The sequence below is a fragment of the Thalassophryne amazonica genome, chromosome 14 (genome assembly GCF_902500255.1).
Source record: "Thalassophryne amazonica chromosome 14, fThaAma1.1, whole genome shotgun sequence".
In the NCBI taxonomy this organism is placed as follows: Eukaryota; Metazoa; Chordata; class Actinopteri; order Batrachoidiformes; family Batrachoididae; genus Thalassophryne; species Thalassophryne amazonica.
The window spans coordinates 96422202-96447371 of NC_047116.1; the positions used below are offsets into that span (position 1 = coordinate 96422202).

Genomic DNA, 25170 nt, shown 5'->3' on the forward strand with positions numbered 1-25170 from the left:
AATGAACGGACAATGGAGTAAGTCAAATAACAACGCTTTACTGTTGTGAATGTGCACAACGAATACAACCAATCACAGAAAGGGACAACAGTCAATTCACAAAAGTGTCATGTGGGCAGGCTCGAAGATAGGAGACGCCTCTCCAAGGTAAGACCGGAACCACACGGCTTCCTCCGCCACAGGACCCCGGGAATACTGGAGCCGCCAAGTCCCGAACTCCCAGGTGGCCACTGCCTCCGCGTGTCGGACCTGGTACTGCTGGCGAGGAAACAAAGTACAGTCAGATGGGGGCGCGTTTGCACCCAGGACTCCGAACAGCAGGAAAGTTACCTCCACCTCTCGTTGGAACAGTAATCCAAATAACTAGCTCAATCCAAAAAGATATACTCTGTTAGCGTCAATACGTTACCTCTCCGGTAAAAACGATATCTCGGCAATGAGGTGGAGATGCCGTCCTGCTGATATACCCCACTGATGATTGCCGTCAGCTGTCTCAGGTGATGGGTGACAGCTGTCACCGAGGCTGCTCCCGTGAGGCGGTGGCGCCCTCTGGTGCCTGGAGCCCGCACTCCAGGCAGGGCGCCCTCTGGTGGTGGTGGGCCAGCAGTACCTCCTCTTCAGCGGCCCACACAACAGGACCCCCCCCTCAACGGGCGCCTCCTGGCGCCCGACCGGGCTTGTCCGGGGTGGCAACGGTAGAAGTCGGCCAGGAGGGCCGGATCCAGGATGAAGCTCCTCTTCACCCAGGAGCGTTCTTCAGGGCCGTACCCCTCCCAGTCCACCAGATATTGAAAGCCCCGGCCCATCCATCGGACGGCCAACAACCGGCGCACTGTCCAAGCCGGCTCGCCATCGATGATCCGGGCAGGAGGTGGCGCCGGACCGGGTGTACAGAGGGGCGAGGTGTGATGGGGCTTGATTTTTGACACATGGAATACCGGGTGAATCCGCAGTGAGGCCGGAAGCCGGAGCCTCACTGCGGCGGGATTGATGACCTTGAGTATTTTGTAGGGGCCGATGTAACGTTCTTGCAGTTTCGGGGAGTCCACTTGAAGGGGAATGTCTTTGGTGGACAACCAGACCTCCTGCCCTGGACGATACGTGGGAGCCGGGGCCCGCCGCCGGTCTGCATGGTTCTTCGCCCTCGTCCGGGCCTTCAACAAAGCAGAACGGGCGGCACGCCACACCCGACGGCACTTCCGTAGGTGGGCCTGGACCGAGGGCACACCGACCTCCCCCTCAACCACCGGAAACAACGGGGGTTAATACCCCAAACACACCTCAAAGGGGGAGAGGCCGGTGGCGGACGACACTTGACTGTTGTGCGCGTACTCGATCCAGGCCAGGTGGGTACTCCAGGCCGTCAGGTGCGTGGCTGTCACACAGCGCAAGGTTTGCTCCATCTCCTGGTTTGCCCGTTCTGCTTGTCCGTTGGTCTGGGGGTGGTACCCGGACGAGAGACTGACCGTGGCCCCCAGTTCCCGGCAAAAGCTCCTCCAAACATGCGAGGAGAACTGGGGACCGCGATCGGAGACGATGTCTGATGGTATCCCATGCAGACGGACGACGTGGTGGACTAGGAGGTCCGCTGTCTCCTGGGCCGTTGGGAGCTTCGGGAGGGCCACGAAGTGGGCCGCCTTGGAGAATCGGTCCACTATCGTGAGGATGACGGTGTTTCCCTGGGACGGCGGGAGACCCGTGACAAAATCCAGGCCGATGTGGGACCAGGGGCGATGAGGCACGGGCAGCGGCTGTAGCAATCCCGGTGTCTTACGGTGATCCGCCTTGCCCCTGGCACAGGTGGTACAGGCCTGGATGTAACCCCGGACGTCGGCCTCCAGGGACGCCCACCAGAAGCGCTGCCGGACGACTGCCACGGTTCTTCGCACCCCAGGGTGACAGGAGAGCTTAGAACCGTGACAGAAGTCCAGAACTGCAGCCCTGGCTTCTGGTGGGACGTAGAGTTTGTTCTTCGGTCCGGTTCCGGGGTCCGGGTCTCGTGTCAGGGCCTCCCGGACGGTTTTCTCCACGTCCCAGGTGAGGGCGGCCACGATAGCGGACTCCGGGATGATGGGTTCCGGGGGATCCGACGGCTCCGTTTTGACCTCATCTTCGTGTACCCGGGACAAGGCATCCAATCTTTGGTTTTTGGTCCCGGGACGGTAGGTGATCCGGAAGTCAAAACGGCCGAAGAACAGTGACCAGCGGGCTTGCCTGGGGTTCAGTCGCTTGGCGGTCCTGATATACTCCAGGTTCCGGTGGTCAGTGAAAACCGTGAATGGCACGGACGTTCCCTCCAACAGATGTCTCCGCTCCTCAAGAGCCTCTTTCACCGCAAGGAGCTCTCGATTGCCGACGTCATAGTTCCGTTCGGCTGGGGTCAACCTGCGGGAAAAATAGGCACACGGGTGAAGGACCTTATCGGTCTTCCCGCTCTGGGACAGCACGGCTCCTATCCCTGAGTCCGAGGCGTCCACTTCAACCACTAACTGGCGACTAGGATCGGGCTGCACCAGAACGGGTGCAGACGAGAAGCGCCGTTTCAACTCCTTAAACGCGGCATCGCACCGATCCGACCAGGTGAAGGGAACTTTTGGTGAGGTCAGGGCTGTCAGGGGGCTAACTACCTGACTGTAGCCCTTAATGAACCTCCTGTAGAAATTAGCAAAGCCTAGGAACTGTTGCAACTTCCTACGACTTGTTGGTTGGGGCCAGTCTCTCACCGCCGCAACCTTGGCCGGATCAGGAGCGACGGAGTTGGAGGAGATGATGAACTCCAGGAAGGACAAAGAAGTGCGGTGGAACTCACACTTCTCGCCCTTCACAAACAGCCGGTTCTCTAACAACCGCTGCAGGACCTGATGTACATGCCGGACATGAGTCTCAGGATCCGGAGAAAAGATGAGTATATCGTCTAGAAATACGAAGACGAACCGGTGCAGGAAGTCCCGCAATACGTCGTTAACCAAGGCTTGGAACGTCGCGGGGGCGTTTGTGAGGCCGAACGGCATGACCAGGTACTCAAAGTGACCTAAGGGGGTGTTGAATGCCGTCTTCCACTCGTCTCCCTTCCGGATCCGAACCAGATGATACGCGTTTCTAAGATCAAGCTTGGTAAAAATCTTGGCTCCATGCAGGGGCGTGAACACCGAATCCAACAGGGGTAACGGGTATTGGTTGCGAACCGTGATTTCGTTCAGCCCCCTATAATCGATGCATGGACGAAGTCCGCCATCTTTTTTACCCACGAAAAAGAAACCTGCGCCCATCGGGGAGGTGGAATTTCGGATCAACCCGGCAGCTAACGAGTCCCGGATGTAGGTCTCCATTGATTCGCGCTCAGGCCGTGAGAGGTTGTACAGTCTACTGGACGGGAACCCACTGCCTGGAACCAAATCGATGGCACAATCGTACGGACGGTGGGGGGGGAGTGTGAGCGCCAGATCCTTGCTGAACACGTCGACAAGGTCGTGGTACTCCACCGGCACCGTCCCCAGATTGGGCGGGACTCTGACCTCCTCCTTAGCTTGGGAGCCGGGAGGAACCGAGGAACCTAGACACACCCGATGGCAGGTCTCGCTCCACTGAACCACTACCCCGGACGGCCAATCAATCCGGGGATTGTGCTTCAACATCCAGGGAAAGCCTAAAACCACACGGGAAGTGGCCTGAGTCACAAAAAACTCGATCACCTCCCGGTGGTTTCCTGACACCACCAGCGTTACAGGTGGTGTCTTATGTGTGATCGGAGGGAGCAGGGAGCCATCTAGTGCTCGAACCTGCACAGGCGAGGTAAGTGCCACCAGAGGGAGCCCTATCTCCCTGGCCCATCTGCAGTCCAACAGATTCCCCTCAGAGCCCGTGTCCACCAGTGCTGGGGCCTTCAGGGTTAAATCCTCATACAGGATCGTGACTGGGAGTCGTGTAGCAATGTGGGTGTGTCCCACGTGAATGTCTCGGCCCACCCCTAGCCCAGTCTCTAGGGGCGGGCGTTGGTGTTGTAACCGCTCGGGGCAGTCTCTCACATGGTGCTCTAGTGCACCACAAACAAAACAAGCTCCATGGGCCCGTCTCCTCTGTGCAGCTGGTGCCCTAAATGTTGCCCTACTCGTGTCCATAGCTTCGTCAGTAGGGGGAGCTGTGGCCCCACGGAGCGCAGGGGCCGTGGAGCGTGGGGAAGGCGGAGCGCGGTCGGAACCGGAAGGGAGAGGGACGGCGCGTGCCCGGCCACGCCCTTCGTCTCGTTCCCGCCGACGTTCTTCTAACCGGTTGTCCAACCGTATGACAAGATCGATAAGCCCGTCTAAATCCCGCGGTTCGTCCTTAGCCACCAGGTGCTCCTTGAGAACCAAAGACAGTCCGTTTACAAAGGCGGCGCGGAGGGCAGCGTTATTCCAGCCGGATCTCGCAGCCGCGATGCGGAAGTCGACTGCATAAACAGCTGCGCTCCGGCGCCCCTGTCTCATTGACAGTAGCACGGTTGAAGCGGTTTCTCCTCTATTAGGGTGATCGAACACGGTTCTGAGCCCCCTCACAAACCCATCGTATGTCAGAAGGAGCCGTGAACTTTGCTCCCAGAGCGCTGTAGCCCAAGCGCGTGCCTCACCACGAAGCAGATTTATCACATAAGCTACTTTGCTAGCATCAGTCGCGTACATGACGGGACGCTGTGCGAAGACGAGCGAACACTGCATAAGAAAATCCGCGCACGTCTCCACACAGCCTCCGTACGGCTCTGGGGGGCTTATGTATGCTTCAGGGGAAGGTGGGAGGGGTTGTTGGACAACCAGTGGAACGTCATTGTTACGCACAGGTTCTACGGGAGGGAGAGCCGCAGCGGCGCCCGGAGGGCGTGCTTCCACCTGCGCGGCGAGAGCCTCCACCCTGCGGTTCAGGAGGACGTTCTGCTCGGTCATCAAATCTAACCGAGTCGTGAAAGCGGTGAGGATCCGCTGCAACTCACCGATTACCCCTCCTGCGGACGCCTGTGCGCCTTGTTCTTCCATTGGCCGTTCAACAGCCGGTTGACGCCCCTCGGGATCCATGACGATTGGCCGAGATATCCTGTTGGGAAAGTGTAGGAACACGGACCCACAACAGGGGGCGCAAATGAACGGACAATGGAGTAAGTCAAATAACAACGCTTTACTGTTGTGAATGTGCACAACGAATACAACCAATCACAGAAAGGGACAACAGTCAATTCACAAAAGTGTCGTGTGGGCAGGCTCGAAGATAGGAGACGCCTCTCCAAGGTAAGACCGGAACCACACGGCTTCCTCCGCCACAGGACCCCGGGAATACTGGAGCCGCCAAGTCCCGAACTCCCAGGTGGCCACTGCCTCCGCGTGTCGGACCTGGTACTGCTGGCGAGGAAACAAAGTACAGTCAGATGGGGGCGCGTTTGCACCCAGGACTCCAAACAGCAGGAAAGTTACCTCCACCTCTCGTTGGAACAGTAATCCAAATAACTAGCTCAATCCAAAAAGATATACTCTGTTAGCGTCAATACGTTACCTCTCCGGTAAAAACGATATCTCGGCAATGAGGTGGAGATGCCGTCCTGCTGATATACCCCACTGATGATTGCCGTCAGCTGTCTCAGGTGATGGGTGACAGCTGTCACCGAGGCTGCTCCCGTGAGGCGGCGGCGCCCTCTGGTGCCTGGAGCCCGCACTCCAGGCAGGGCGCCCTCTGGTGGTGGTGGGCCAGCAGTACCTCCTCTTCAGCGGCCCACACAACAGCTGGTCTCAGACGATCTTGGAGGTGAACATGCTGGATGTGGAGGTCCTGGGCTGGTGTGGTTACACGTGGTCTGCGGTTGTGAGGCTGGTTGGATGTACTGCCAACGTCTTTGAAACGCCTTTGGAGACGGCTTATGGTAGAGAAATGAACATTCAATACACGAGCAACAGCTCTGGTTGACATTCCTGCTGTCAGCATGCCAATTGCACGCTCCCTCAAATCTTGCGACATCTGTGGCATTGAGCTGTGCGATAAAACTGCACCTTTCAGAGTGGCCTTTTATTGTGGGCAGTCTAAGGCACACCTGTGCACTAATCATGGTGTCTAATCAGCATCTTGATATGGCACACCTGTGAGGTGGGATGGATTATCTCAGAAAAGGAGAAGTGCTCACTATCACAGATTTAGACTGGTTTGTGAACAATATTTGAGGGAAATGGTGATATTGTGTATGTGGAAAAAGTTTTAGATCTTTGAGTTCATCTCATACAAAATGGGAGCAAAATCAAAAGTGTTGCGTTTATATTTTTGTTAAGTGTATATGGTCCAGGCTATAGTAGGGGGAAAATGGTCCTACCATGGCTGTCTGCGCGAGCCAACCAGGTGAAATATGGCGGTGGCAGCTCTATGTTTTTTAGTGGTCCCTGAGGACCAGGATTGGGATACTGGTACTAAAAGACACATGACACCTCAGAGCATCCAAACAGTCCTGAGGCATATATGACATATCTTTGTGGCCATGGTGGGGTTCGAACACCAGATTGCTTGTACGTGAGACCAAGGCTCTACCAGATCAGCCAGAGGGGGATTCCCCACTAACCACACCAGCAGGAACAGCTTTTGAATCTGGACTTCATCTTGTTACACATCTAAAATATAACAGGACTGATTTCACATCAGTGTTTTTACCAAAATAGTTTCCAACAATATAGTCTCCCTCCATTCTCAAACATCTGTCCATCGCCTTCTTACATGCTTTGATGTGTTCCAGAAGGCTTCTTCTGGATTGTTCTGCAGATTTGTCATTGCAGAACTGGGTGGCCTTGTTAACTTCCTTGAAGTTAGAGAATAGACAAAAAAAAAAAAAAAAAAACACAAGGGTGACAACTCAGCTGATACAGGTGTTGCTCCAGTCAGAGTTGGAATATTCCTCTCCATCAGATTCTACGGGACACTGAGGGCACTGAGAGCATAGACATGGTGTGTGTCATGACGGAGCATCCAGACATTCTTCTCCCACACAGTCCTCCTCTAACTCGAACTGAAGTCATAGGACACTCACATATCTGCTTGTACTGATTCACTCTTTGAACCTCTGGTAGAATGTAGAGGTGGACACCACCTTACTTTCAGCTTTGATACCATTGATTTCTTTTTTGTCTTTGTGATGCCAGACTTTTCCACTGGTGATGCACCTCTTTAGATGATATTTGAATGATTCATCACACTGAATCAACATTGCGGATAAGTACAAATGTGCATGTACTGTGCACACAAAGTGTGAGATTCATCAGTTTATACTGTTTCATGAAAATGTGCGTATTTCTAGACACGCCTCTCACTCTGCATATACACAGTAACTTGTGGCAGAAAAGACAAACTGTTTCTGAAATTTTGAATGAAGGGATAGACACACTGAACTATGAAAAGACAAGCCATTAATTATCCATGAAAATTCAGTAAGGTATATCTTATATATTATATTCCGATTCTAAGGTGGAACTATGCCAGTATACAGAGGTATATCTAAATATCTAGAAAGGAAGAGTAAAATAGGAGAGTAGAAAAGAGTAGAGTAGAGCCACTTAGGTGCCTGGTCTTGAGAACCAGGAATGGTAGGTTAAAATGTATGCATATGTATGTATAACTTTTACCCACATTAAATGCTACTAATAATGTTTTTCAAGGTGCTATTGAGTTCAGAAACATTTAAGTATTTAAGCTTTATGGAATAATAAAAGTCAGTTACACAGCAGAGATGTGCGGGTTCATTCATGAGTGACCCAAACTCATCCGCAGCTGAAATTCAAGTGGACCTCGACTCAATCTGTGAAGATTAATAAAGACAAAATGATGCCCCACCTGTGACCAGACCCGTAGAATGGAACCAGCACTGCTGCCAACTTTTTTCTTAAGAGGTGCAGTTCTTTCATTTAAATTCTCCTGACTTCATCTTCTCCATGTCCACTCTGAAGTCACAATCAATAATAATCCGCCCCCAGTCAAACAGACAGACACAGACACAACAGTTGTGTTTCTGAGTGGGGCAGAAAGAACAATGAGCCATGGCTTTCACAATGGAACAGAACCAACAAGCTCCTGTTCCCATTGGGGAGACAGGGTTCCCAACACACGAGTATGGTGGCTCAGGAACTGAGCAGAGACTCAGCCACGTCCAAGCCACAGGGCCTCCCAGCTTTAATTCACTGAGCAACATGTGCATACAATAGTACCACGTGCACAAACCAGAACCAAACCTGGCCAACAACAGGGCAAAACATAGTCAAGTAGCTGGGAAAGATGAGAGGATGAAAGGATCTGTATCACAGTGGTAGCAGGATTGTAACCCTGATATGGGAGGCTCATGGGTGGTACCCCTTGCCTTGGGGTGCCCCAGAACAGTGGTGACTAGGGAGGAGTAATGACATTCTTCCCGAAACCCAGGAACTGCCTCACCAGGGCCTCACCACCAGATGCAGTGTAGTCACTCATATATATATATATATATATATATATATATATATATATATATATATATATATATATACGAGGTCTGTTAGAAAATATCCAACCTTATTATTTTTTTCAAAAACCATATGGATTTGAATCACGTGTGATTGCGTCAGCCAAGCTTGAACCTTCGTGCGCATGCATGAGTTTTTTCACGCCTGTCGATTGTGTCATTCGACTGTGAGCATGCTTTGAGTGAGGAGTGGTCCACCCCTGTCGTCATTTTTTTCATTGTTTAGGAATGGCTCAGAGACTGCCGCTTTGCTTGATCAAAATTTTTTCAGAAACTGTGAGAGACATCAAAGTGGACACCATTCGAGAAATTCAGATGGTTTTTGGTGAAAATTTTATGGGCTTCAAAGAGATTACGGAGTGTTACTGTCGCTTTAAGGATGGCCCAGAGCGACTGGTGGTGCGCCGCGCTCCGAAGCCGCCATCGACAGGCTGAGCGACCATTTAATTTCTAAACGGATGGCTGTATGGATCCATGACCATCATGTGCAGTTTCTCTGGTTATCACAAGAGCTGAACATCAACCATTTTCCGGCAGATTTCACTTTTAACAAGAGATTTTGTCATGGAAAGCCGAGCAGAGGCCTCGTGCGTCACGACCGATTTGCTGATAGAGCGAGACAAAAGAACACCTCTGTTTTGGTCTCACAGGACGGCTTTGAGATGGCGTTCAGACAGCTGTCGGTGGTTTTTCCATTGAGTGATTATCCGAGAAATTGTGGATGTGCCTGGACATGCCAGAACATGTCCTGTGAGGCTTCATCACGCCGTTGCTTTGTGCCATGCGGCACCGCCGCAACGCGCGAAGCCTCTGCTCCTCTTTCCATGACAAAAACTCCTGTAACAGTGGAATGTGCCGTTCATTTCCAAACTGGACGCTGTGTTTTAGCCGGGATGTCATCTGGCTAGCACAGGAATTGTGAAAAGACGTGGACGTCAGCACTTTTTCGGCACATTGAGACAGACGTGCAGAGGAATTCCGCGCGTCACGGCGGTGCTGCATGGCGCAAAGCAACGCCGTGATGAAGCCTGACAGGACATGTTCTGGCATGTCCAGGCAGAATAATTGTGGCAGTCAGTAACGGTTACTTTTTTAGACCAAGCAGAGGGAAAAAAATATGGACTCACTCAATTCTGAGGAAAAAATTATGGAATCATGGAAAACAAAAGAACGCTCCAACACATCACTAGTATTTTGTTGCACCACCTCTGGCTTTTATAACAGCTTTTATAACAGTCTGGACTTAATGAGTGACAAACAGTACTCTTCGTCAATCTGGCTCCAACTTTCTCTGATTGCTGTTGCCAGATCAGCTTTGCAGGTTGTAGCCTTGTCAAGGACCATTTTCTTCAACTTCCACCAAAGATTTTCAATTGGATTAAGATCCGGACTGTTTGCAGGCCATGACATTGACCCTATGTGTCTTTTTGCAAGGAATGTTTTTACAGTTTTTGCTCTATGGCAAGATGCATTATCATCTTGAAAAATGATTTCATCATCCCCAAACATCCTTTCAATTGATGGGATAAGAAAAGTGTCCAAAATATCAACGTAGACTTGTGCATTTATTGATGATGTAATGACAGCCATCTCCCCAGTGCCTTTACCTGACATGCAGCCCCATATCATCAATGACTGTGGAAATTTACATGTTCTCTTCAGGCAGTCATCTTTATAAATCTCATTGGAACGGCACCAAACAAAAGTTCCAGCATCATCACCTTGCCCAATGCAGATTCGAGATTCATCCCTGAATATGACTTTCATCCAGTCATCCACAGTCCACGATTGCTTTTCCTTAGCCCACTGTAACCTTGTTTTTTTCTGTTTAGGTGTTAATGATGGCTTTCATTTAGCTTTTCTGTATGTAAATCCCATTTCCTTTAGGCGGTTTCATACAGTTCAGTCACAGACGTTGACTCCAGTTTCCTCCCATTCGTTCCTCATTTGTTTTGTTGTGCATTTTCGATTTTTGAGAAATATTGCTTTAAGTTTTCTGTCTTGACGCTTTGATGTCTTCCTTGGTCTACCAGTATGTTTGCCTTTAACAACCTTCCCATGTTGTTTGTATTTGGTCCAGAGTTTAGACACAGCTGACTGTGAACAACCAACATCTTTTGCAACATTGTGTGATGATTTACCCTCTTTTAAGAGTTTGATAATCCTCTCCTTTGTTTCAATTGACATCTCTTGTGTTGGAGCTATGATTCATGTCAGTCCACTTGGTGCAACAGCTCTCCAAGGTGTGATCACTCCTTTTTAGATGCAGACTAACGAGCAGATCTGATTTGATGCAGGTGTTAGTTTTGGGGATGAAAATTTACAGGGTGATTCCATAATTTATTCCTCAGAATTGAGTGAGTCCATATTTTTTCCCTCTGATTTCTTATAGTGTTTCTTAAAGCCAGAAAGTTGCCATTTGAAATGACTTTAGTTTTGTGTCATGTCTGTGATCTGCTTTTTTCTACAAAATTAAACAACTGAATGAACATCCTCCGAGGCTGGTGATTCCATAATTATTGCCAAGGGTTGTATATATCACTCATATATACGTATAATGTGTGTGTGTGTGTGTGTGTGTGTGTGTGTGTGTGTGTGTGTGTGTGTGTGTGTGTGTGTGTGTGTGTGTGTGTGTGTGTGTGTGTGTGTGTGTGTGTGTGTGTGTGTGTAAAATGCTGTGAACTTTGATTGTGTAACCACTGAATACATTTCTGTCTTTTAGCTGGTGTTCAGGAACAATGCCAACCGTCCATATTCATTGCACCCAAATGGGGTTTACTATACCAAGCAGACAGAAGGACTGTCTTATGAGGACGGGTCCAAGTATTGGTATAAATATGACAATGAGGTCCAACCAAACACAACCTTTACATATTTGTGGAAGGTCAACTCTTTGGTGGGACCAAAGCCAGGCGAGTCTGACTGTCGGACCTGGGTGTACTACTCTGGCGTTAATCCTGTGAGTACTTTGTCCTTCTTGCTAGGACACAGATTACATGTGCATTGTGGATTTACTGACATTTCAAAATGATGTTTGTGCTGGATTGTAGGAACGAGACATCCACTCAGGTTTGATTGGGCCTATACTGGTGTGTCGAGGGGGCACACTGGAAAAGAAAGTGACAAATATGAGGACGTTCACGCTGCTTTTCATGATTTTTGATGAATCCCAGAGTTGGTACTACATGAAGAACCGTGAGATGATGGAGAGGAAAAGCAGAAGGATCATTAATGACCCCAGCTTGAAGGAGAAACTCAAGTTTCACTGTAATGATACTTCACACACTATCAAGTTCCAAATGTGATTAACTCACTTCCTGTGGGTGTTTCTTTAAGAAATACAGGTTTGGTAAAGACATATGAGACACAATTTCCAACAGGTGATATCACTACAATTACCTATCACCGAACAAGAGCAACTTCACATGACTACACTTCATTACCCCAGTTGGATGTGTCTAAGTGAATATGGACGGACCCCAAATCAGAAACAGTCGGGATGGTATGCAAAATCGGGGGGAAAAAACAACGTAAATGTAAGAATTTCTGTGGGTTTGACTTTTATTTATTAGTGACAGTATGAACCCAAGATATTTAATCTTTTATCTGTTCATCCATTCCTACAACACATTCACATAAAAAAGGGACATGAAAGAATTTTCCACTTGGTAGTGTTGCCATTTCTTCTCACAAAAGGTAAAGAGCCTGCTCATTCAAGCACAAATCAACTGTAAACACGGCAGAGGTCGAGCAGTTTTCGGACAATTTTTTTTTCTAGTGTGGAGCTTTTTTTAAGTCCAGACTGAACGTATGTCTGAAGCAGCTGTGGAGGACACAGCCTGATGGTTTTGAGCCTTATTTAGACCACAATGAGGGAGACAAGTCCTTGGAGGAAAACCTTCAGTCTGACAACAGTGATGATACCGGCGGAGTTGAGAACACAGAATGGTGATTATAAAATAAATAAATACTGCAGGCGATTTCGACAAGCAGGTGGAGGTGATACTTTTTTTTGCCAGCTCTTTGGTCTAATCAACTGATTAAAAAAATAATAATAGTTTTACTTTTGTTGCCCTGGCTGAAGAAAAGTCCATGATCGGTCGACTCTCTGCTGTACTGCTCCGTGACCGGCACAGTGAGCTACAGGTGTAATCCGTTAACTACGTCTGCAGCTGATGGTTCGAGTCTCTGCTGTGAGTGGATCCTCTTGTTCCACTGCGAGCCGCTTTGCACTGCAAGTTAAAAGACCCGCAGCTCCTCATCTGCTCCTAACGTCTCAGTCTGCACGAGACGAAAATAATGTGAAAATACTCAGTTTTGCCTCCGTGTGGAGTGGAGAATCCGCACGACACTGCGTGTGCGCTCGTCAATATAAGTGCTCCACCTGTCAATCAAAAGGATTCTGCCAGTGATAATTAAGTGTTCTAACCCCGAAAACACGATGCTGGTCCGACCTGAACCATTCGGAAGAAACGGGGCTGTCAGTAGCCTGTAAAAATCCTTAAATTAATTGGACTATTAAGATAATGGTTCCGGCACTGATATCACTTCCTCCTTCTTTTCCAACGTCGGGACTCGCCAGGAAGTTCCCGGTTCTTAGTGGTGCGCAGTTCAAAATCTGAATATTTATCTTTTCAGTAACTGGGCACCAGGAAAGGATGAATTTCAAACTGTTGTTTAATTTTAGTCTTAAATACTCAAAAAAAAAAACCTAACTGCTTTCAGGCCATTCCAGTACCCGTACTCTCTTCTTCTGGAGCTGTGCCTTTGTGATGTGTGCTGAATGTTGTGTTACAGTGTGTTCCTGGAAAAGACGTCATCTTGACGGAAGCATATGTTGCGCTCAGTGTACGTCTCTGCATTAATGCCGCCATCACAGAGTCTAAATGACCTTTAACAAGGACAGGCACAGCCCCAGACCAGGACAGACTCTGGCTTTTGGACTGATAACAGTCTGGATGGTCCTTTTGTGTTATGGAGCACACCACATCCATTTCTAAAAAAAAAAAGGAATACTGATTCATCTGACCACAATACACGTTTCCACTCTGTGATGGTCACACAGATGCCTCAGAGCCCAGAGAAGTCGAGACCGGTTCTGGACAGGGTTAACATAAGGCTTCTCTTTTCTTACCTGTTCTGTCCGTGTTTGTGTGGGTTTCCTCCGGGTGCTCTGGTTTCCTCCCACATTTAAAGACATGCACGTTAGATGGACTGGAAACTTTATAATTGTTCAGGTCTCCCTGGCAAAAGAGATCTCGATCTCAATGGGACTAACCTGGTTAAATAAAGGGTTTTTTTTTGTTTGTTTGTTTTTCCAAGTGTCATTTGTAAATGTAATTCTGTACTGTTGTTTTGTTTTATGTCATGACAAACTCCTGTCTTGACTTATGTCATAAATGGAGGAACAGATGGATGAATATTAAAAAATGAAATGAAAGTGACCACATAAAACATCAAATATCTTGGGTTCGTACTGTTAAAGATAATGTAAGAATCACCACGGCTTTGACACCCCCCACACCCACACACACACATCCTCCCAACTTTTTCTGATTTGTGTTTGTATATGGCTGAATCATAAATGTCAGATTTAGTTTTGCCTCCATGAAGGATGAAAAGTTTATGTTTTCATATCTGTGTCTCTATTTGCTGGTGAAACTATCCAAAAAATAAAAATAAAATTAAAGATTTTTCTTGAAGCTTGGGTTCAGTCGGTACAAATGATGCAATTTAGGGAAGACAACATACCAAGTCTATAACACAGTCAGGTTCTTTGTGTCATTTTGAGAAACGTTTTTGTAGATTTAATAAACTATAGATTTTTAGAAGGTCTACAACATGAAGAAACCAACAACCAATACTAACCATTTTTTTCAAAGGTTGTTATGTCCATCATCTTGGATTCCCAAAATTGTGGACTTTCGGAAGCTAACTTTTCACTTTCTTGACTTCTGGTTGTTTGTCAACTTTGTGGTATGCAGTCAACAAATAACGGCACATTCTCCGTTTAAGGTTTCATTAACTTTATTAAATATTCCAAGAAGGAATGAATACATTTTTTAAATAATACACAGTTACAAATATTTTGATCTGATTAGTAAAGAAAAGGCGTCCACATGGTTCCTGTGTCCTATAAGTCACTGATATCAGCTACATGCAAAAAAAAAAAAAAAAATCCAAAATGGCAGCACGCACTATGACTGTTCATCACGTTTGGTAATTTGTAATTAGTATCTCTGGATTGTTGCCCTCCAAAATTCTTATTTATTCACCTAAATCGTGATCTGAAGTTAACGAGAAGTCTAGAAAGTGAAAAGTTAGTTTGCAAAGGTTTCGATTCTTAGAAATCCAAGATGGCCACCAAAACAGCCTTGGGAAAAAAATGGAAACATTGTTTAGTTTTGTTTTTTATTCCTTATTTCAGAAGTTTTCTGAATATGTATAGTTTTCCAACTCTGCCAAAAAGAATTCAACATCCATCATTGTGAACTAATGAAAGTTTGGATGCTCCAAATCCGGTCTTGGGTTCCTGAGACACATTTGCACAGCAATGCATACTATAAGTGTGTGTGTGATATTAAATACTATACCACAGAAGGTATAACAGCTAATGTATGGCTATAAGGTATAATGTCCATTGTTTTTTCACAGCTGTTGAAGAGGTGAACTTGAGCTATAACACTTAGAATCTGTGTTCATCATGATTGACACTCATCAGTAACAGATCAAATCAAATATGAGCTGATTTGATTTTTTGTTGTTTGCCTTCTAGCCATCAATGGCATCATTTACAGCCTGAAAGGCCTGAGGATGTACACCAATCAGCTGGTGTACTGGCATTTGATCAACATGGGCAGTCCCAATGATTTCCAGAGCGTCCACTTCCACGGACAGACATTCCTCCTCAAGAAGACCAACAGCTACAGACAGGCCGTCTACCCACTGCTGCCCGGTCAGACGCTCATTTTATTTCTGTTGTCAAACATTTTCCACATTCTGGCCTTTAAGTTGGGACATCCAGTCAAACAAAAGGTTTACAGACTGCATGGTGTCATTCCTCTTCCAAGATCAGCTGGATGTATGTGCTGTTCAGCGGTCTTAAACACCCTAGTGCTGCTGCATAAGTAACATTTTAAAGTAAGTACGTAACATTAATATATATATTGAACTTATCACAGATGAAAATCACAAAGTGCTTCACAAGAAACAGCAAAAATTAAATCAGATCATATTAAACTATATAAAATGTGATAAAAACAGCATAAAAACCAAGTCGAGCTAACAGCTTGTCTCTATGAAAGTGTCTTCAGCTGCTTTTTAAAAGACTCTGTTAGGATCTGTGCAGTCTTGGTGCGAATGGTTGAGACGATCGATTCCCTCGAGGTATAAAACGAGTGTTAGGAACCATCAGCAACCTCTGACCTGATGACCTCAGGGCCTGGGAAGAAGAATAAGGTTTCAGCAGGTCGGCAATGTACTGGGGAGCCTGTCCATGTAGGGCCCTAAAGGTTCAAACTAAAATGATAAAATGAATTCTGAAATTTACTGGCAGCCAATTAATCGAAGCCAAAACTGGAGCGACATGAGCTCATCAGTTCGTGCCAGTTAAAAGTTGAGTGGCAGTATTCTGTACAGTCTGAAGCCATTCCAAAGCAGATTTCTTAAGTAAAAAGGCCATAACAATAACCCAAATGAAAGGAGACAAAAGCATGAATAATCATCTCCAGCCCTGCCTTTAACACTAGCTGTCTGAGTTTTGATAAAGGCCATTGCTGACCAGCTGTCTAGAATGATGCTTGAAGTACACTGAACTGCCAAAGACAACACCCAGACTGCTAAGACTTGAAATATGATCAAAAGTGATCAAACGTCACATTTCAAGTCTTAGTAGTATGTCACTACAGTAGTATGTCACTTGGAGCAGGTGGAGTACAACTGGGGACCCCTGAGCAGAGAACCAGTCAGGAGTGTCAGTACATAGTTCAATACTCTAATTCCAAGAACAGGCAAGAGTAAAAATACAGAGTGTAATCAGTCTGTAAAGTAATTAATTCAGACAACTTCAAAACACAGATGTGGGTCTGTTTGACAGGCAGAATGTCAAAACACAGAGACAAACCAGAACAAGACTGGCAGAGGTAGCAATCAAAAGATTTCAAAGACTCTGGAAAGAAAACTAGTGAGGGACATGTCTAAAGACCCAAGAACATCTGCTAAGCAATGACTTAGCTGACTCAGGAACTGTAGTCTCAAAGAAGACCATCACTAGAGCCCTGGACAGGGATGGACTGTGAGGTTGCAGACCAAGAAAAACTCCACTTCTGCAGAAGAGACGCCTTCGAGTCAAACTGAAGTATGCTGAGGACAACCTGGAGAAAGACTATGCAGAGTGGAAGTGTGTCCTTCGGTCAGATGAGAGGAAACTAGAGCTCCTTGTCCACAGAGAAAGAAAGAAGCCCAAAGAACACTGTCCCCACAGTGAGACACGGCGGTGGGAGTATTACACTGTGGGGATGCTTCAATGCGTCTGGAACTGTGAATCTCCTCAAGGTGGAAGGAATCATGAAGAAAGAAGGAAATGTGAAGATTCTGAAAGAAAACCTCAAGCAGTCAGCAGCAAAACTGGGTCTGGGTCATCGCTTTGTCTTCCAACACACCAACAACCCAAAACATTTGTCTTGAAGGACTACCTCCAGAAGACCACAGTGAACGTTACTGACTGGCCTGCACAAAGAACTGACTTCAATCTCACTGAGAAGATCAAGGTCTATGCCAGAAGACAATCAAATCTGGAGGAGCTTGAGAGATTCTCCCAAGCAGAATAATGTCCTGGGATTCCTCAGGGAACATGTCTAAGACTTGTTGAAAACTACAACAAATGACTTCAGGTTGTTGTCCAGCAAAAAGGACATACAGTTGACTGTCAGCATCAGGGGGCTCATTATATAGACCAAGCATGGACGGAGCACATTTGAGTGCATTTAAATACAGACGAGCACTTTTAGCTGAGCATCTGTTTCTCTGAGTGTACTTTATTGTGGAACCCACATGTGGACACATGAAAACTTGCAGAATGAATGAAAGTGTGCAGTGCTTGGTGCAGTATTGGGAAACAGTAAAACGGTGGTCATTACTGTAGTGGAATGTGATTGTATAAAGGAACTGAATGAAGTACTTGTTCCATCATGTGCATGGCAAAAAAATTTCACTCCATGTTTCATCCACCCATGACTCACCCACACTTCATGAGAATTTACTTATTTATTTGGTATTACTTCGATGTGGCGTGGCGTGGATTTGGCACCTCCACAACTGTAAGAGGACTGGCATCAAGAGCCAGTATTTAATCTGCCAGAGTAAATTCCCTGGAGCTGTTGTTTGCATATAGACGGCAACAGATTTCCACTGTTTGTCTATTTGTCACAGTCATTTGCTGCAGTATTTCATGCCGGTTGCATACGATTGTCAACTTGGTCCCATTCGCTCGGCCACCCATAGCAGGCGACTGTCACACTCTGTTTTATGGCCATCTGACTTTGCATCTGCCTGCAAGTGACCACATACCTGGTCATCATCTTTGACAAGCCCATTTGAGGTTGCAGTTGTGACAGCAAACACAGTCACCCTAATTTGGGTCACGCTGTGGTCTCAACCACTGTTGTTCCTGGTGACTGAGGCTTAGACTGTCAGCATTTTGTGGAGTGAATCCTTTTTTTTTATCCCCAAGGAACATTTTGTTTTCCAGCATGTAAAACATTCAGACAAACAGCACTATTAAAAGTCTATGTCAAATGCTTTTCCCAGGGAGCTTTGCTACTCTGGAAATGATTCCGCCAAAGCCGGGCCTGTGGCAGCTGGAGACAGAAGTTGGTTTCAATCAACAGAAGGGAATGCAAACCCTATTCCTGGTTTTGGATAATGGTAAACACCTGCAACAACAAGGTAATTTTGCTGCGTTGACACACCATTTATGCTGTGTTTAAGTGCTCTTATGTTTATGTGGTCAGAGTGCTACCGTCCACTGGGTCTACAGTCAGGCAGCGTGAAGGACAACCAGATCACAGCAATCAACACCAGAGGTAAACACACCTGCTCTCTCTTCTCAGCCCTAACACTCAAACCCCAACACCCTAACACTCAAACCCTAACATCCTAACCCTAACACTCAAACCTTAACACCCTAACACTCAAACCCTAAACCTAATACACAAACCCTAACCCAAACACTCAAACCTTAACACTCAAACCCTAAACCTAACACTCAAACCTTAACACTCAAACCCTAAACCTAACACTCAAACCCTAACACGCAAACCTTAACACTCAAACCCTAACATCCACACTCTAACACTAAAACCTTAACACTCAAACCCTAACACTCAAACCTTAACACTCAAACCCTAAAACCCTAACCCTAACACTCAAACCTTAACACTCAAACCCTAACACTCAAACCCTAACACTCAAACCCTAACACTCAAACCCTAACACTCAAATCCTAACACTCAAACCTTAACACTCAAACACTAACAATAAAACCTTAACACTCAAACCCTAACCCTAACACTCAAACCTTAACACTCAAACCCTAATACTAAGACCCTAACACTCAAACCTTAACACTCAAACCTTAACACTCAAACACTAACACTAAAACCTTAACACTCAAACCCTAACCCTAATACTCTACCTTAACACTCAAACACTAACACTAAAACCTTAAGACTCAAACCCTAACACTCAAACCCAAATCCTAACACTCAAACCTTAACACTCAAACACTAACACTAAAACCTTAAGACTCAAACCCTAACCCTAATACTCTACCTTAACACTCAAACACTAACACTAAAACCTTAAGACTCAAACCCAAACACTCAAACCCTAATCCTAACACTCAAACCTTAACACTCAAACACCAACACTCAAACCCTAACACTCAAACCTTAACACTCAAACCCTAACCCTAATACTCTACCTTAACACTCAAACCCTAACACTCAAACCCTAATCCTAACACTCAAACCTTAACACTCAAGCACCAACACTCAAACCCTAACACTCAAACCTTAACACTCAAACCCTAACCCTTACACTCAAACCCTACCACTCAATCCCTAACCCTAACACTCAAACCTTAACACTCAAACCTTAACACTCAAACCCTAATCCTAACACTCAAACCCTAACACTCAAACCGTAATCCTAACACTCAAACCCTAACACTCAAACCCTAACCCTAACACTCAAACCATAACGTTCAAACCCTAACACTCAAACCCTAACACTCAAACCTTAACACTCGACGCCTAACTCAACGTGGGATAACCAAAGCAGATGGTCACCCCTCCATACCTGGTCTGCATGAGGTTTCTCCCTACAATCAAAAACACCTGAGGGAGTTTTCCCTTACAGCTGTTGCCTATGTGCTTGCTCTGGGTGTGACTTATGTTGTAATTTAGTGCTATATTAATAAACTGAATTGAAATGCTGATGTTGCGCTCTATAACGAGATGACCTCAGATATCAGTACCCGTCTTGTTACAGGATACTGGAAGCCCCATTTTGCCAGACTGAACAATCAGGGAAGATACAACGCCTGGAGCACAGAGCAAAACAACAGCTGGATCCAGGTGTGTTGCTTTAATGTGATCATGTGGAAAGACTTCCTGAACAGTATTTGGATGTGTGTCAGCGCCCTCTACTGTATGTGTGGCTATGCTGATATCTGTGTCCATCCCCTGCATCAGGTGGACTTCCTGCGGCCGGTAGTGATCAGCCAGGTGGCCACTCAGGGAGCCAAGGAGCTGTTCCATTCCCAATTCGTGACTGAATACTTCATCTCCTACAGCACTGACCGCAGGAAGTGGATCTTTTATAAGGGTGACAGCAAGGACTTCAGGAAGGTAGGAGAAGATAGAGAACTCCTTCTGATCGAAGCCAACAACTCAGAAAAGTGTGTGATTAGAATTTATGTATATATTATGACCCTAAGAAAATTGACCTCCAAATGTCTGAGGTCTCCTGATTGCATTAACCATTGATCTCTGGATTGGGCAGAGCAATAGTGGAGCGCACGTTACACATTTCAAGAAGTCATTTCATATAGGAAGTCCTTTATACAGCGACACTGATGCCCAGTGGTGCTGGTTCTTACTTCAGAATCCCAGAACTAACACTAATCACATACCAAAGTATATGATTCCCCCTGAGCAGGACGTCAGACCATCACAGATCACATCCCTCAAGGCTGGTAGTTATTTCGAGCTGGGTGGACTGGGATAGTGCAGCGCAAGGATAAGAGACAGGTAGCATGACCAGGTATCAAACCCAGATCAACATACAGTATTTCTATTCCACTGAGCTAAAGGCAGATCAGAGAAGGCTACAAATTCTACACATATGCTGATTTCACATATCCTATAAAGACAATAAATAGACTATAAAAATATATTTAATTTAAACAATATTTTTGTATTTTTGTCTATTTTTATATGTAGTGATGAGTTCCACCCCTGATGTGGAAACTGTTTTAGGGAATGAGTGAATAAAATTATAGGTATTGGAGAACTGATCAGCATTTTATGGCCAACATCAACCAAATGAGTAATTTGTGGTTGATTATTTCCATTGTGGTTGAACAAGGACTACAATGGAAATAAGCGTTTATGCTTTATTGTGTTATTCATGTATCACTGATATGTTCACCTCTGTACTTTTATATTGATTTTACAAAATAAATTCAAATCAGTCAATTATTTAAACACATTGTAGGTCATGAAAACTAAAATCTTGTGCCAGATTATCATGGTTTGTCCCACTTTCTCTCACTCCTTCTTCTGTTCCTAGTCTTCCCAGTGAGTGTCTCTAGTGTTGTCGGGATTGACCTGTGCTACCTTTGCCCTCTGAATATTGCCTTAACATTTAAAGGAAACTGTTGCTAGTAATGGACTGTTTCTATGTTCCGGACCTGCTGCTTGCTCTGCGGTTATTCTTCCTTCTGCTGCGAGTGCTGCCAAATTACCTGTTATTCAGCGCCCCACAGCCGAGCCTGGACTTACTTGTTACACTATGCTTGCAGGACTGGAAACACCTAAGCCTGTTCCTGACCTGTTCCCTACACCATTTAAAACCACTTAACATTATTTGCACAGTCTGTGACACTTAGGATCATCAAATCCCAGCCTGACCGGAAAATTACTACGGCCCTTGGGAAAGGTCCTTAATCCCCTAGTTGTTCCTTGTGTGTAGTCAGTACCTTGTATGGCAGCACCCTGACATTGGGGTGAATGTGAGGCATTATTTGTAAAGCGCTTTGAGTGTCTGAAACAGAAAAGCGCTATATAAATGCAGTCCATTTACCATTTGTTTCTGAGTAAAGGTCTCCTGACCTTGACTTCATGGATGATGCTGTGATCTTTGTGGAATAACTGGATGCTCTGATTGCAGCACATAAAAAGCCGAGTTAGGAATCAGCGTGTCAGGTTGGTGATTGTCCTGATGTAGACTTAGGATTTTAACTATTTCCTGGACTTAGCCACCAGAAGTGTATCTGTATGTGGTGAAAGTCTTGAACTTGTAGAGATATTCACTTATCTTGGCAGTGATGTTCATGTCTCTGGGTCCTCAGTCTTTGAGATCCAAAGATACCTGGGAAGAGCTTATGGAGTCATTGAGGTTACTGGACAGAGGTGTTTGGTGATGTCATTATCTGTGCAGGAGAACGAAGGTCCAAGTCTTCAGGGTTCTGGTGCTTCCTGTCTTACTGTATGGTTGTGTGATTTGGATGCTAACCAGTGACTTAAGGTGATGACTGGATGTCTTTGGTACTGGGTCACTTGAGGAGATTCTTGGGTACCACTGGAGTGACTTTGCGTCAAACGAGCAGTTACAGAGGAAAACTAAGAAGAACTTGCATTGTGAGGGAACATCAGCGTCGACATCTTGTCCATGTGGCCCTTTTCTCTGTGCTTGGTCCAGCACACTGGTGCATCAGTGTTGAGGACCCCAGTGGCTGGAGAAGGTCAAGGGGATGTCCACCTGGCTGGGCATGCTCACAGAACTATGTTTGCTTTGTTTACCAGGTCTCCGTGTGGTCAAATGAAAGCCTTTGAATGTCATTTCTCTCTACGTGACATTTGTGTATCTTCTAGATATTCACTGGGAACCAGGAATCCTATGAGACAAAGACAAACACCTTCTTCCCTCCTCTGATTGGTCGGTTCATTAGGCTCCACCCACACCATTGGTACAAGAAGCAAACAGTTCGTATGGAGTTCTACGGCTGTGAGCTTGATGGTAAGATGTTACCCTACGGTGACATTAGTGACAGCACGTGACAGCGGCTAAGCAATGAGCTGCCCTTCATTTTCACTCAGCGTGGTCTTTTTCAGCGACAAGAGACAACTAGGCGGAGCCAAAACATGCAAGGAGTGTGTCTTATGAAAATGCAGAGTGACACGACACAGAGACTGCCAATCAGAGTGAAAAGACAGTGTGACATCAGCTGGTTTTCTTGCTCGAACAAAATAATCCAAGATGGTAGAATGCACCCAAACAGCTGTGTTTCTGCATAAATCTAATATGTTTGGTATTTTCCTCATAGGTTTTGTAAATGTTACCAAGAAATAAACACTACTAAATCTAAAAATACTGTTTGTGTAAGCAGATAACACCCCTGGAGTGATTTACAAAACATCTTACAGAGATGCTAGCATGCTAGCTGGCGATATGGTAAAATCACTGTTAAAGATGTTGGATGGAAACAAATGAAGTGAAGTTTGTTTCTGTTGTCAGTGGCGGGTCTCTCCATCCTTCATATTCCACCATTAAACATTGGTAACATTAATGCCAAGTAGCCATGAGCTGGCCCCACCCCGGAAACGCCCATCATGCAACAAACGCCAGCGGCTTCTCTCCCTCATTTGTAGCTAATGTGATGGCTGGGTTACAGTTTAGCTTGTAAAAAAATGGCAGTTGGCAGGATTAGTGATGGGTGCCTGGTAGTTTTTCTTCAGACTTGCACACTGATGTCAGGAGCCTCGATCCTGCACACTGAGAACAGGTCAGACTCGTGTGTGTGTTAGATTTCCTGTATGTTATCGTGTTTTGTCTGCTTTCTGATTGCAGGTTGCTCGGTGCCTCTTGGTATGGAGAATGGACTAATAGAGGACCATCATATTACCGCCAGTTCTACAGCCTACAACTGGTATTCTGGATCCTGGAAACCCTCGTATGCACGTTTAAACAAACAGGGCACCGCTAACGCATGGAAGGCTGAGGTTCGAATCCTAATCCTAACTACTTAACTGACCTCTGCCAGGAACCAGCAGTGTGTCTCTGAAGGCTTCGAACAGGTTTCTCTTGAGCACGTGGTTTGTCGTGCTGACATTTGTCACTGTCCTGGTTTTGGAGTTACTGCCATTTAGCCATTTCCTTTAACACTCTCTCCTGACATAAACATATTATTTATACTGTTGTTGTAAATTACATTGATCATTTAAAAGATATATCGATCTTAACAATACAAAAGTTTCTATCGTGTCTATTTAAATTTTGAACTCTGGTGTATCACAGAAAATATTTACATCAACCTACGTCGATGTCGGGTCCAAGGCTTTGACTCAGTTATATTAATAATACATTTTCAAATCATTTTGGACCGGCGTCTCAGTCTAATCACATGTTCCTCAGGCTGAGATATTCTGTTGATAACAGAACTGTGTGTGTGTGTGTGTGTGTGTGTGTGTGTGTGTGTGTGTGTGTGTGTGTGTGTGTGTGTGTGTGTGTGTGTGTGTGTGTGTGTGTGTGTGTGTATGTGTGTGTGTGTGTGTGTGTGTGTCACACAGCACAGTGACCTGCACCAGTGGCTCCAGGTGGAGTTGCCGCAGGTGAAGAAGATCACGGGCATCGTGACACAGGGGGCGCGTTCTCTGGGCACAGAGATGTACGTCACGTCCTACAGGCTCCAGCACAGCAGCGACGGCACAAAGTGGACCCACTACATGGACGACGAGGACTACACATCTAAAGTAAGCTGACACACAACCACAGCCAACGGCAGGCCGAGACGCCGTTCTGAACTCCTCCTGTGTGTCTCTGTTCATATTCAGACCTTCATGGGAAACACTGACAACAACAGCCACGTGAAGAACTACATCTACCCACCCATCTTCTCCCGCTTCATCCGGATTGTCCCCATCATGTGGCACAACGCCATCACCATGAGGATTGAGCTGCTGGGCTGTGACTTTGAGTGATGTGCACAAACCTGGCTGCAGAGTTACACATCAGAGCTGTGATGTCCACACAGAAGCACAGCAGGAATAAAGTGAGGGGGCCCAAACGCCTCACATGACCAAAAAACCATGCCAGGGTACCAAATGCCTCAAATTAAAAACTAATGATCTGTGGTCAAAACGCCTCACATTAAATACTGATGACCTGTGGTCCAAATGCCTCACATTACCAAAAACAAACAAACAAAAAAAACATGTCAGGGTCCCAAACGCCTCACTTTAAAAACTAATGATCTGTGGTCAAAACGCCTCACATTAAATACTGATGACCTGTGGTCCAAATGCCTCACATTACCAAAACAAACAAACAAAAAAAACATGTCAGGGTCCCAAACGCCTCACTTTAAAAACTAATGATCTGTGGTCAAAACGCCTCACATG

At 46.1% G+C, this 25170-nt stretch overlaps 1 protein-coding gene across 1 annotated transcript in view; it reads left to right on the forward strand.

Moving 5' to 3' along the window:
- The window catches only part of f5 (coagulation factor V), a 90031-nt gene extending 65263 nt beyond the window's left edge, over positions 1-24768 (forward strand). Inside the window, exons 15-25 of the mRNA XM_034186930.1 lie at positions 11211-11447; positions 11539-11755; positions 15264-15443; positions 18296-18412; positions 18499-18570; positions 20039-20124; positions 20242-20397; positions 22645-22789; positions 23621-23772; positions 24340-24522; positions 24604-24768. Of these exons, the coding sequence (XP_034042821.1) occupies positions 11211-11447; positions 11539-11755; positions 15264-15443; positions 18296-18412; positions 18499-18570; positions 20039-20124; positions 20242-20397; positions 22645-22789; positions 23621-23772; positions 24340-24522; positions 24604-24750 (1692 nt within the window). The 3' untranslated portion in view covers positions 24751-24768. The remainder of the gene's footprint in view (positions 1-11210; positions 11448-11538; positions 11756-15263; positions 15444-18295; positions 18413-18498; positions 18571-20038; positions 20125-20241; positions 20398-22644; positions 22790-23620; positions 23773-24339; positions 24523-24603) is intronic.
- Positions 24769-25170: the final 402 nt, after the last annotated feature.